This window comes from Stomoxys calcitrans, chromosome 5, assembly GCF_963082655.1.
Source record: "Stomoxys calcitrans chromosome 5, idStoCalc2.1, whole genome shotgun sequence".
Lineage (NCBI taxonomy): Eukaryota > Metazoa > Arthropoda > Insecta > Diptera > Muscidae > Stomoxys > Stomoxys calcitrans.
This window is the reverse complement of record NC_081556.1, coordinates 62,677,971-62,690,151: the sequence shown is the minus strand read 5'-3', so window position 1 is coordinate 62,690,151 and position 12,181 is coordinate 62,677,971. Positions and strand designations below refer to the sequence as shown.

The 12,181-nt window shown below is 37.1% G+C and overlaps 1 protein-coding gene across 1 annotated transcript in view; it reads left to right on the top strand.

Moving 5' to 3' along the window:
* LOC106084355 (protein slit) overlaps positions 1–12,181 on the top strand; it is a 197,782-nt gene that overhangs the window by 135,720 nt on the left and 49,881 nt on the right. Inside the window, 1 exon segment of the mRNA XM_059370487.1 lies at positions 2,952–3,187. Coding sequence (XP_059226470.1) covers positions 2,952–3,187 — 236 coding nt within the window.

The following is a 12,181-nucleotide window of genomic DNA, read 5'->3' as shown; positions in this document are numbered from 1 at the left end:
AAGCTCGAGGTCTTTTTGTTTTTTAGTAAAATTATTTGTCGATATTTCGTGTATGGAAACAGTGTTTTGTTTCTCAATTACATTATCATATCTTGACAATGCATTCCATTGAAATATTAAATATTGATAAATAAATTAAATAAAACAACAGAAATACCCCCAGCTTACACTTAAAAACAGCAAAAATGAAATAGTCAACATTTCAGGGATATTTATCGAAATAATGGTTTTAGAGATAATGTTATTGATGTGTTGTCTTTAAAGAAACATTCAATCATTGTTTTCACAAAAATGGCATTGAAATAAAAAAATATAAAATGTTTTTTTTTTTAAATTTTATTAAATTTTATTTAAACTTTGCTTGATTTCGTTAAAATTGTATCTTTAACTTAAATGTCAATAAAGAAAAACTTCCATTGAAATTTTGTCTTGAGAAAAATTAACGAAAAATATCAATAAAATGTCTTTAAAAATATTGTCTCAAAAAATGTCCTCGAAAATCCGTACATATTTTATCGGCCATAGAGAAAATCGTTGTACAAAATATTGAGATGCCCAGTTGATAAATGCAAAGGCCCTAAAAGTGAAAATCGGGAAATACATATATATGGGAACTATATCTTAATCTGAACCGATTTCTATAAAATATATCAGTGATCAGAAGAGTCATTAGAGAAACCTTCTTACCTGACTTCGTAATGATCGGTTATCAAATCACCAAAATATCGCAGTATTAGTTAAAATCGGAGGAAAATATATCCAGAAGCTAATCTAAATCGAAGCCGATTCCGATAAAGTTTCGTATATATAAGAGGCATAAAAGAAACCAGTGAACCAAATGTTTAGAGGATTGCCAAACAAATGACCAAATTATTGCAGTATTATTCAAAGTCGGACGGACATGTATGTGGGTGCCATATCCAAATTTAATTTCAATTTATCCCAAAATCCGTGTGTTGCATGGTAGTTGTAGATGAAAGCGTTTTGCAAAAGCTGGAGAAGATCGTTTGATAAATGCGCTAACAAAGGCCCTTAAGGTAAAAATCGGGCGACAATTCGTATATATGGGAGCTATATCGAAATCTGAATCGATTTCCACCAATTTCACTAGGATTCGTCTCTAGGCCAAAAAAAAAATCCAAATTTAAAGATGATCGAATGGAAATTGCGATGTGTACACAAATTAATATAAACAGAAAGACGGACATAATCGAATCGGCAAATGATTCTGAGTCGATCGGTATACTTACAAGTGTGTCTCCCTTTATCATATCTCTTCCCTTTATCACAGCAATAGTGTAGGGCATAAAACTTGCACCTGTTTTTTGAATTAGCTCAGTTTTCGAACAGTTTGAAAGTCCGTACTCAGAAATGTAGTTACAAACTAAAATCAGTCTGGACCAAATGACTTATTTGCAACAGCCAACGACCTCCATCAACAAGAAGTATCAATGAGATATTTCATGCTATTTCATGATTATGGCTATCTGTTGAACGGATGGACGAATATGGCTAGACAGACCAAATATGTGCTGAGAATATATGTATTTTGTAAGGTCACAGATATATGTTCGGAGATTCTACAAGCGAAATGGCGAGATTTGCATACCACCATTCCATGGTGTGGGTATAAAAATAGCATTCTGAAGTGCTCGGAGTCGAAATCAAGTTAAAATTGCTCGACTCCTCAACCCTGATAGCGACTTCGAACTTCCAATGGGGGTCGTGGCCCCTTCCAGAGGCTCTGGTGATCACTGGGACAACTCAAAATTGTACAAGTGAGTCTGATTAAAAAAAAAAGAAATGAATAGTCGAAGTAAATCTGATGTATATCAATGGTGCAATATGGGTAGAGTAGAGTAGATGGTAGAGTACAAATCTAGCATAAAAATTTATTTCTTGGCCTACCCAAGCTGACATATTAACCAATTTGGACAATATGGATATCAAATGATAGGTATTTGAAAGTAGAATCTGAGCCCCCACCCCCACACCGGACATATTTACCGCCCATTACAATATAAGGCTCAAGTGAAAGTTATTTGGGAGTAGAGCAAAAATTAACCTCCCCACTTTCAAAAAGGCCAGATCTCGCTGATGGGTCCAGATATTTCGAAATTTTATATGCCACCTAATGGTAGCCCAAAACACCAAATTGGTATAGCATTTTGGGGTTAAATAACCTGGGGGACGCTCCATCCCAAAACCCACCCTAGGTGTCCACTCCCAAATACACCAACCAACTGGACTCTTACCACTTTGGACAATGTGGGTATCAAATGAAAGGTACTAAAAAGTAGAGTACAAATCCGACACAAAAATTTATTACTTTGTGTATGGAGGGCCTCTCCATCGAGCAGAGCGTGCCGAGTAGATATATATATGTATATATATATATATATATATATATATATATACTCGGCACGCTCTGCTCGATGGAGAGGCCCTCCATATATATATATATATATATATATATATATATATATATATATATATATATATATATATATATATATATATATATATATATATATATATATATATATATATATATATATATATATATATATATATATATATATATATATATATATATATATATATGGTGCTCATATATATATGAGGTGCTACATTCGGAATAACAAGACATCTAATAGTGGACGCCGATTCCCCAGGAAATGAAAAAATAAAATCCCTACGCCAATCACATCAATAATTTTTGCCATTTGTAAAATGATCTTAGAACACTAATGACAGTCTAGCTACTTTGTTGTTACGGTTCATGTGTGTTACACTAGTCAATAACTTAAGAAATGTTCATTTTGATATGATTTTATATTTCATGAATACCAAACTGTTCTATTGTTAATTGATAATTTATAAAGATATCATACAATTTTATTACGGCATTTATTACTGCATTTGTATCTTTTTCTCTTCTCTGCATTTAGCACTCTCAATAACAACAATTTGACAACCTTGCCACATAACATATTCAGCGGTTTGAGCCGATTACGGGCATTGCGTCTCTCGGATAATCCCTTTTCCTGCGATTGCCACTTATCGTGGATGTCCCGTTTTTTGCGCAGTGCTCCCCGTCTTGCCCCTTATACACGGTGTCAATCTCCATCCCAGCTGAAGGGCCAAAATGTGGCAGACCTACATGACCAAGAATTCAAATGCTCAGGTAAGTAAAATAATTAACTATAGAAATGAAAAATGCGCTCAGGTAAGTAAAAAAATTACCAAATGCGCACGATGTGATAGTTGCAAACAAGTGGGGAACTTTATTTTGCAACCGACTTCGAACGATCGATAAAAAGCAGTAGACCTCATCAAGTCTAGATTAGGCCACATAGCTTTGGAATGCTCATAGCCCATTCGTTGCCCTTCGGGCCTGGTCCTGAAGACTTAGCTTACATGTCGCTAGAGGCATACGCAGAGATTCCCGTTTCCCTGGAATGTGTAAGGTAGTTCCTAGTCTCGCAAATTCGTCCGGTTTACAATTCCCTGCAATACCTTTGTGGCCCGGCACTCCTAACAGGTGAATTTTGAACTGTTCGAAGGCAGTTTTTGTGTTCAGAAATACGTTCTCCAGGGATTTAATGGCTGCCTGGCTGTCTATTTGCGCCAATCGTCGTAATGACATTATATCTTAGCCATTCCAACACATCCTTAATTGGATCCCCGCTTGATACAAATAGCAGTGGTCGTGTAGCCTTTTCGATAAGAGCCGTTCTAGATCTTAAGAGTACACCCAAAAACCCACCTGGTCGTCTAGTTTGGAACCATCCGTGTAGAAGTCTACGTAACTTCTATTAACAGGGATATCGTAGTTCCAATCGGTTCTATCAGGAATAGTGGTAAAGTACTTGCTATTAAAAGCGGCTCAGGCAGTGTGTAATCCACACTGCCTGCAACATCGGACATTGTATAGGGGATAACACAGTGTCCGTACCCTCCACATGACCAAAGAGAAAGCTCCTTTAGCCTCACGGCGGTGGTCGCAGCAATTTGTCTAGCCGCAATGTCCTTAAGCATTAGATGTAGCATTAAATTCGCCTAGACCCCTTTTCACAGCCCACTTCACTGTTGCACGTAGAGCTTCCAAAAATATATCTCTTAGAGTACTGGAAAACTTTTCCCTAAACGTAACTGCGACGTCATCATTATAAGCGACCACTTTTACACCTTTTTCATCCAGACACAAAAATATATTTTTAATGACTATATTCCAAGGTAGAGAAGACAGTACACCTCCTTGAAAAGTTCTTCTGCTGACCTATCTTTTTAGATCCACAGATCCCAAGTCTGCCGTAACGCATCTTTTAGTAAATTATTAATAAACTTTCTTACGGTAGAGTTGATGCCTAAAAACTCCAACTCCTTCATGATTGACGTCGGTTTTACATTATCTATGTAGCCAACTAGTTCGCGAAGAGCTGTTTCAGTGGATTTGCCTTTACTACATCCATCCTGCTGCCGCGACAGGAGATCTCCAGGGATCTCTGCCCTAAGATATATTTCTATCAACCTCTCAAGTGTCTTCAGCATAAAGGATAACAGACTAATAGGACGAAAATCTTTCGCCTTCTTGTGGTACTGTTTTCCTGCTTTGGGAGTGAAAATGACCCACAGGTATATATGACGTTCTGATACAAGCAGAGTATATCTCCCTAAGCTAGGGAACCACTTTATCAGACAAAACTTGTAATTCAACCGGTGATACATCATCAGGGCCTGGCGACGTAAAGGAGTCGAAGCTTCTTATCGCCCAAAGGATTTTCGGCTCAGATACAATTTCCCTAATAACCTCTAACCTCTAACAATGACAACCACTTTGGCGCCACGTTGTCCGTTGAAGATTTTCCCGGGAAATGTGCATCAACGAGTAGTTCTAGTGTTTTCTCACTAGACATTGTCCATGTATTCTCTGACTTCTGAATATACCCCACCGTAATAGGTCTCGAGGACAGAATCTTCCTTAGTCTACATGCCTCAGATGTATCCTCCACGGAGCTGCGGAATTCTACCCAGGCGGCATCCCTGAATCGTGTGCCATATATAGGGAAACCAGCCAGTAATGAAACTGGCTCAAGACTGGCTTTTACTGAATCTTCAGTACTTAACGGCGGAAGAAGAAAAACATTTCGGCTACTCTTTGCAAGAATACAGACTCTGTGTCTCCCATTCCCCGTATCGCGGAATAGTTTAAATCGCGGAATTCTTAGTCCACCACCATTCCTCCACACACCCATGGTTCCTGGATAAGAACCACGCCAAATCCCCCTGCCACCAGGAGGACCTTTGATGCCGCCGAAGCGGCCTTACAATGGCGAAGATTTATCTGCACAAACTGGGCCATAGTCAGAATTCAGAACTTTCACCACTGTTGCGTTAGCCCCGTTCTCTGATTCCGCCAGGAGTTCATCCTCACGAGATTCGTTATATCTTGTCATGATGATCTTCCGTGCGCTTCCAGAGGCAGGTGAGAAAGCAGTGGAAACACTCTTCCTCAGGACACTGGACACTTGCGGTGTAGACGATTCCTCCGTAGATGCTTCACTAGCTGCTGCTGTCGAAGTACTTTTTGAGTTCTGTGCTTCCCCGCTAGCGCACAGCTCGAGACCAGTCCAACTGCATGACCCACCCAGTCGTTGGTTGAAAGATTTGGATTACATTTCCTTAGTCTTCCAGGTATGGATTCAGGTTCTGAGGGAATCCTTGGTATCCAAGCATGCGCCATTGGTCGAGAAGGAACATCTACCTTCTTGACTTAATCTAGTGCTGCTTCTGGCCAGATCTCACCAATCTTTCTTAGGGCGCAACAACACATTTCAATTGAGCGTTGATCCCCGAAGGCAATTTGTCTGTATCGGTCCCGATACCAGCTTGCATCGTCACAAACTGGAGGAGACCCATGAAATTCCGCAAGAACATCAGAGTATACTGAAGACAGTTCATTGATTATCTCAATCCAATTATTCCTTGGTATTCAGCCCTATTCTTCTCTTGTCGACAATTGCCATCACCAAACTGTCCCTAATGGCATTAGCAAATCTTAATATTGTTCGCCTTAGGCATTGAATGTCCTCCAAGTGAACGCACCCTTTTGCTGACTGCGGTACAGTTTCCGAATCTAGACGTGTAGTCTTTAGGGTAGCCTGTGCAACGAATCCCCGAGCCCAATTTAGGGAGACTCTCTCCATATTAGTGGGAGACTTAGAAAGATTCGCACCAAGCCTCTCAATAAATATGAGAGCGATGCGCCTTCTATTATTCCAACCTCTTAAAGTGGGTGTTGGTTTGCCGGGGAAGGCCGATGACCTAGGCAAATTATAGGCATGCAAAGATGCAATTGGTTCGGCCTTGTCCTTAAGACACGAACCAAAAGCCAAAAGCCCCTGCTGACTAGTCGTTTGTGGGCTAGTGAAGCCTGGAGCAACCGCTCCATCAGTCGAGGTTTCAGTAGCAGAGTAATGTCAAGAGTCATATGGTTTTATTATTTGTTTGTGTGTTCCATATAGACTCAATAACGGCTGAACAGATTTTCTTGGAATTTTCCTTTATGGTGTATAACGACACTGCACTCAAAAAATGTTCCAATTAAAATGAACTAAATTTAAGCAATATTTAACTTCATATAGCTCTAAAGACTTATTTGTTCGTTATAAGTTCAACAATTTCTTAACAGCTACGAAATTAACTTTACATGCTACTAGTTCACTTTAAACATCCCGCAAGTAAAAAATAAACTTACAAGCATTGAAACTCAAATTTATAATTATTAAAACAAATCGGATATTCCGAACTCTTTGGAGGCTCCAGTTGGAGATTGCGGGCACATCTTTATTAAACAATACATTTAGTTCCTCATGTGTGCCACCCTCACGCTCGCAATTGCTCAGCTATTTTGAAGAAGAGAAATTTTATATGAAACCTTGCAATTATAAATTAAATAAAACTTTACCCTGAGAGTTGCAGCAAGGGACTTCTAGGGGGGCTGTACGCAATCATCCGCATCATTACATTCCCCTTTCAATGTTTGCTGACAACACAAAACAAAAACATTTTATAACTTATTTTCATCAAAGACGCACATGTTTATTAAATTCAGCTTTCCGTGTTCTTTTCTCGCTTATTTCAAAAATAATCGTTTAAGGAAAATGGCTATTTTATCCACACTTAAGTAGTTTGATATATTTGTGCAAAGTTAATTTTCTAACTCTTTAAGAATAATTAACTTATCTTGGATAACTAATACTTACGATAAGCATTTTTGTGAATGTATGGTGAAACTAGGGTACTTAATTTTTCGGTACCACAATTCTCAAAAAGGCCAAACTTTGGGGATGGGTGATTTAAGTAATTCTTTATAAGTGGTAACTTAAAAACATTAATCTGGCAAAAAATTGGGGTGGATAGTGTTGTGAATACTCCACAGCCAAATCTCATTTAAGGGTATGTCGGCAGATTTTAACAATATAAGGGACAAATAAAAGGAGTAGAGTTGGGATAAACTTCTGAAGACAATGTATGCTCATATATTCAAAGCAAGAATTTCCGCCTACGTCGCCAAAACTCGAAAGCCCGACTTTGATGTTAAAACCATAGTATCTTTCGAAAAAAATCAAAGCATTCGTCGCAGATTACGATTTTGATTTTTGCCTAGTCCTTATTCAATATACTACCCAGTGGGAAACTGGTAAGGCATGCTTTAATCAGGCATTACAACAGCGCTTCAAAAGCTTTTGATAGAAGGACCGTATGCCTTCTAAAATTAATCATCCTTTGCAACTTCTAAAAGTTTTCTAAAAGTTTATGTATTTCTTCTAAAGAACCCCATAAACTATATGCGACACATGTGAGTGTCTATTGAACTTCTGATGTTTTTAAGCAGTACTTCTGTCCTTCTTAAGGCCATCTGTTTACCGTGAAAGGCAAGTATTAACATGGCGATGTCACTCAAAAAGATATAAACATGGAATTTGGAGGCCAGCAGTGGAATTCTATAAACTGTTTTAACGAACTGTTTTAGGTAAAAGGCGATATTCAGTAGCCACTTTTACCGATAATCGGCTTCATTTAAATCAGCAGTCACTACAATCAAAAAAGTGACCCCCAAATTAAAGAAAAATTAACTAAGTCCTGGACAAGTTTAACTAAAATTGGACAAGTTTTCGTAACAAAGATTTATTTCTCTCCTTTAAAGTTTACTCATATCATTATTTAGGTTTATATACAAATGAACTTAAATGTACTTTAAATTTACAAAACATTGGAACATTTAAAGGACACCGAAATTCAATATGTTTTATGACCAAAATTTAAGAAAGTACTTAATTTTCTTTAATACCAACTTTTTCAATTGAAGTCTAATGACATACTTCAAATTGATACATAATTGAAGGGGTGTCATTAGACATCCCATACAAGAAACTCTCGAGAGTACTGTGTGTAAGATTAAAAATTGACTTAATCAATGAGATAATTGGACCCTATCAACGCGGATTTAGACTAGTAAATCCACCATAGACCAGTTATTCACACTACGCCAAATCCTGGAAAATACCAGAGAAGGACAAATCAACACCTACCATCTGTTTGTTGACTACAAAGCCACTTTCTATAGTCCTTTACGTAAAAAAGTATTTCAAGCCGTGTACGAGTTTGGTATCCCTGCAAAATTGATAAGACTCTGCAGGATGACACTTGCTGAAACACGTTTCTCAGTTAAAAGAGGAAAGATTCTCTCCAAACCATTCAATACCAAACGAGGTTTCAGACAAGGAGACAGTTTATCGTGTGATCTCTTTTATATCCTGCTGGAGAAGATTATACGAGATCCAGCTGTGAATAGATAAGGCACACTACTCACAAAAGAAGACATGCTCCTCACCTATGCCGACGACATTGATATCAAGAATTTTAAAGAATCGAAAGAGAATCAGTGAAAAAATATATATATAAAATGAGTTTGTTATTCTTGTCTCAAATTTTAAAGGAAGGGCAAAATTTTTTCGGCGAACAAAAACATCCATGTATTAGAAGTCTATTTTAGTGTGCAAAATAATGACCTAAAATTTTCTTTCTAATTTTTACGGAGCCTGAAAATCGGAGTAGGGATTCAAAAGACTGGCTACACTGGCCAACAAAGCAGTCAAATCTACGCTCTTACCGTTATAGGTGGACATGCTAATCTCTGCGCTATGGCGGTCTATTTTGCTTGGTTCTAAGTATTAAGCTTCTATTACAAGATCAGACAAGTCATATGAGCTGTCACTTTCTGTATTCATATGTGCGTCATATACGAATAGAGCGCGATCTAATCGGCATGTACTCTTATATGTTTTGTACTTTTTTTATATAGACATACGTAGATGTAACTTTATAAAATATGTAATCTCCTCTTCTGGTATTGTTTTGCTCACTCAAAAAATGTTAAACCTCAACACTAGTAAAAATGAACTACATTTGAGCAATATTGAACTTCATATCAAATATTCGTTAACAGCTTCAAAGAACAATTTACATGGTATTAGTTCATTTTTAACTTATCCTAAAAAACTAGCGAGCATTGAAGCCGAAAAGTAAAATTTTTTCAAAAAATCGCTATTTCCGAAGGGATTCCAATTAAAGATTGCCGGACCACATCTTTATTGCACAATACATTTAGTTCCCCCCTTTTTCCATCCCCACGCTCTCAAACGCTCAACAAATTTATAAATTGTACAATTATAAATTAAATAAAATTTAACTTTTGCCGCAGCCGAGAATTTAACCAAGAAATTTCTGTTTACAATTGTTTGAATCTGTCGCTTTCCTCTTTCAATATTTGCTAAAAACACAATAGCACTCTTTTACATCAAAATTAGGTATTCTCTTTTGTTATGGGTTAACATATTCTATTTATAGCGGTGGTGCACAACATTGAGATTGTATGAGTGAGTTACTCTCCATACATTTTTGTAATGCTCTCTATGAATGAAAGTTCATTTATCCGACAAAAAGATTGATGTTTTTTAAAAGAAAAACATTAAACAATCGTCTTAAGCCGGACTATATCCTGCACGGGAATCTCAATAAGACTTTAAGGACGCGCAAACACACCGGAACAGATTTTACTAAAAACAAGCAAAAAATCATTAAATTCCACAATTCCGAACTTTGGATATTCACGATAGATAAATTTATTATCCTATTTTATTATAACTCAACTACCATCTCCATAGTAATATCAAAATACGGATCGATTTGAATCATATTTGGTTTAGATGCCGAGACACCCAAGTCCCAGTTTCAAATTTCACCGAAATCGGATATTAAATGCGCCTTTATGGGTTTAAGACCCTACATTGCCAAATCCATCTAAATGAAAGCTATATCTGAATAAGGTTCGATCTATGCGATATTTGATTCGGATATCACATAGGCTCAATACAACTCGCTATTTTAAATTGCTGTGATATCGGGTATTAAGGCGTCTAAGACCCTATGGTAGCCTATCGGTCTATATGGCAGCTATATCGGAATATAGTCCGATAGAGACCATATTTGGTATGGATATCAAGGTGTCTAATAGAACTCACTGTTCCAAGTTTCAGCAAAATATGTAAGTAAATGCGTTTTTATGGGTTTAAGACTCTAAATCGGCACATCGGCCTATATGTAAATATAGACGTATATAAACCATACTCGTTTCAGATATTGAGAGTCGCAGTCGTGTTTTATAAATGCGGCTGTTTTGGCCTTAAGACCCTTCACCGGAGATCGACCCATGCCATGTTTGGCATGGATTTCAAAGAATCTAATTGAACTCATAGTACCAAGTTTTAGCGAAATCGGGTAATGAATAAGAATTTTGTGGTCTTAAGACCCTAAATCGCCATATAGGTTTATATGGCTGCTACATCCCAATATAGTCCGATCTGGACCATATTCGGTTGGGATTTCGGGAGGTCCAATACAACTCCATTTTCCAAATTTCTGCGAAATCAGGCCTGTTTTGATTTTAAGACCCTTTGCCGAGAGGTCGGTCTATATGACAGCTGTACCAAAATTCCGTTTGGAATTTCACCGCAATCGGATAATAAATTTATCCAAATGGCAGCTATAGCGTGATGTGGACTGACTTGTTCGTTAAAGAACTTAAAATGCGTAAGGAAGAGAGATTGACCTATGTAAACTTCAGCTAAATATCTTATTTTTTGAAGCTTCTAGCGAGATTAAAACTGACAGAAGGCCAGACGGACAAACAGACACACGGACATCGTAAGATCATCTTAGAATTTCACGACGACCAACAATATATATACTTTGTAGGGTCGATAATAGATATTTCAATGTGTTGCAAACGGAATGACTAAATGAATATACCCCTTATACTATGGTGGTGGGTATAAATTTAATTCATTTTTCCTTCCATATAAACACTAGCGTAAAGAAAATTTAAATTTTGTGCACCACTGATTTATAGAGACAATGTCTCACTAGTGGAAGTGATTATAATTTAAAGTAACCATTTTATGGGCAGGAGATTTGTGGCCAGAGCAACTGATTTACGGACCAGCAAATTGGTTTTTAAATAATTCGTTACTATAAAATTCCGCGGATTTGTGGGGAGCTAAAAAAATTCAAATATATTTTTGCAATTAGTAATACCACAGTCTTCAATTAAATTTTATTTAAATACTTACTCACATTTATTAAATTATTCTTAGTTTCATGAATTTGCAAACTCAGGAAACGGACATGGAAGTGAATATAAATATTGAACTGAACATGGATAAAAATCTTGAACTAACGTGTATTAACTCAAATTTATGTAATTAACTCAAAATTATGAGCAGCATGTTTCAGAGCCCCGAATTTAAGTTTTCAAGTGACAACTTGAAACAATAATTTGAAATTTCTAATAGGTACGACCGTAGCTCAGAATTAAGCATGTTCGCCTTTGACGCTAAACGCCTGGGTTCAACTCCCGGCAAGAAAATCAGAAAAAAATTTCAGCGGTGGATCCCCTCCTAGTGCTAACGACACTTGTGAGGTATTTACCTTAGGTATCAGCCGTGTGTCGCATTGACAGAATATGACAGAAGTATCCCCACTGTTCCTTAAAATTGCAAATTGGTACAAAGTATTCCATCAGATCTATTACAAACGGTACCGTTTCATAATTTCC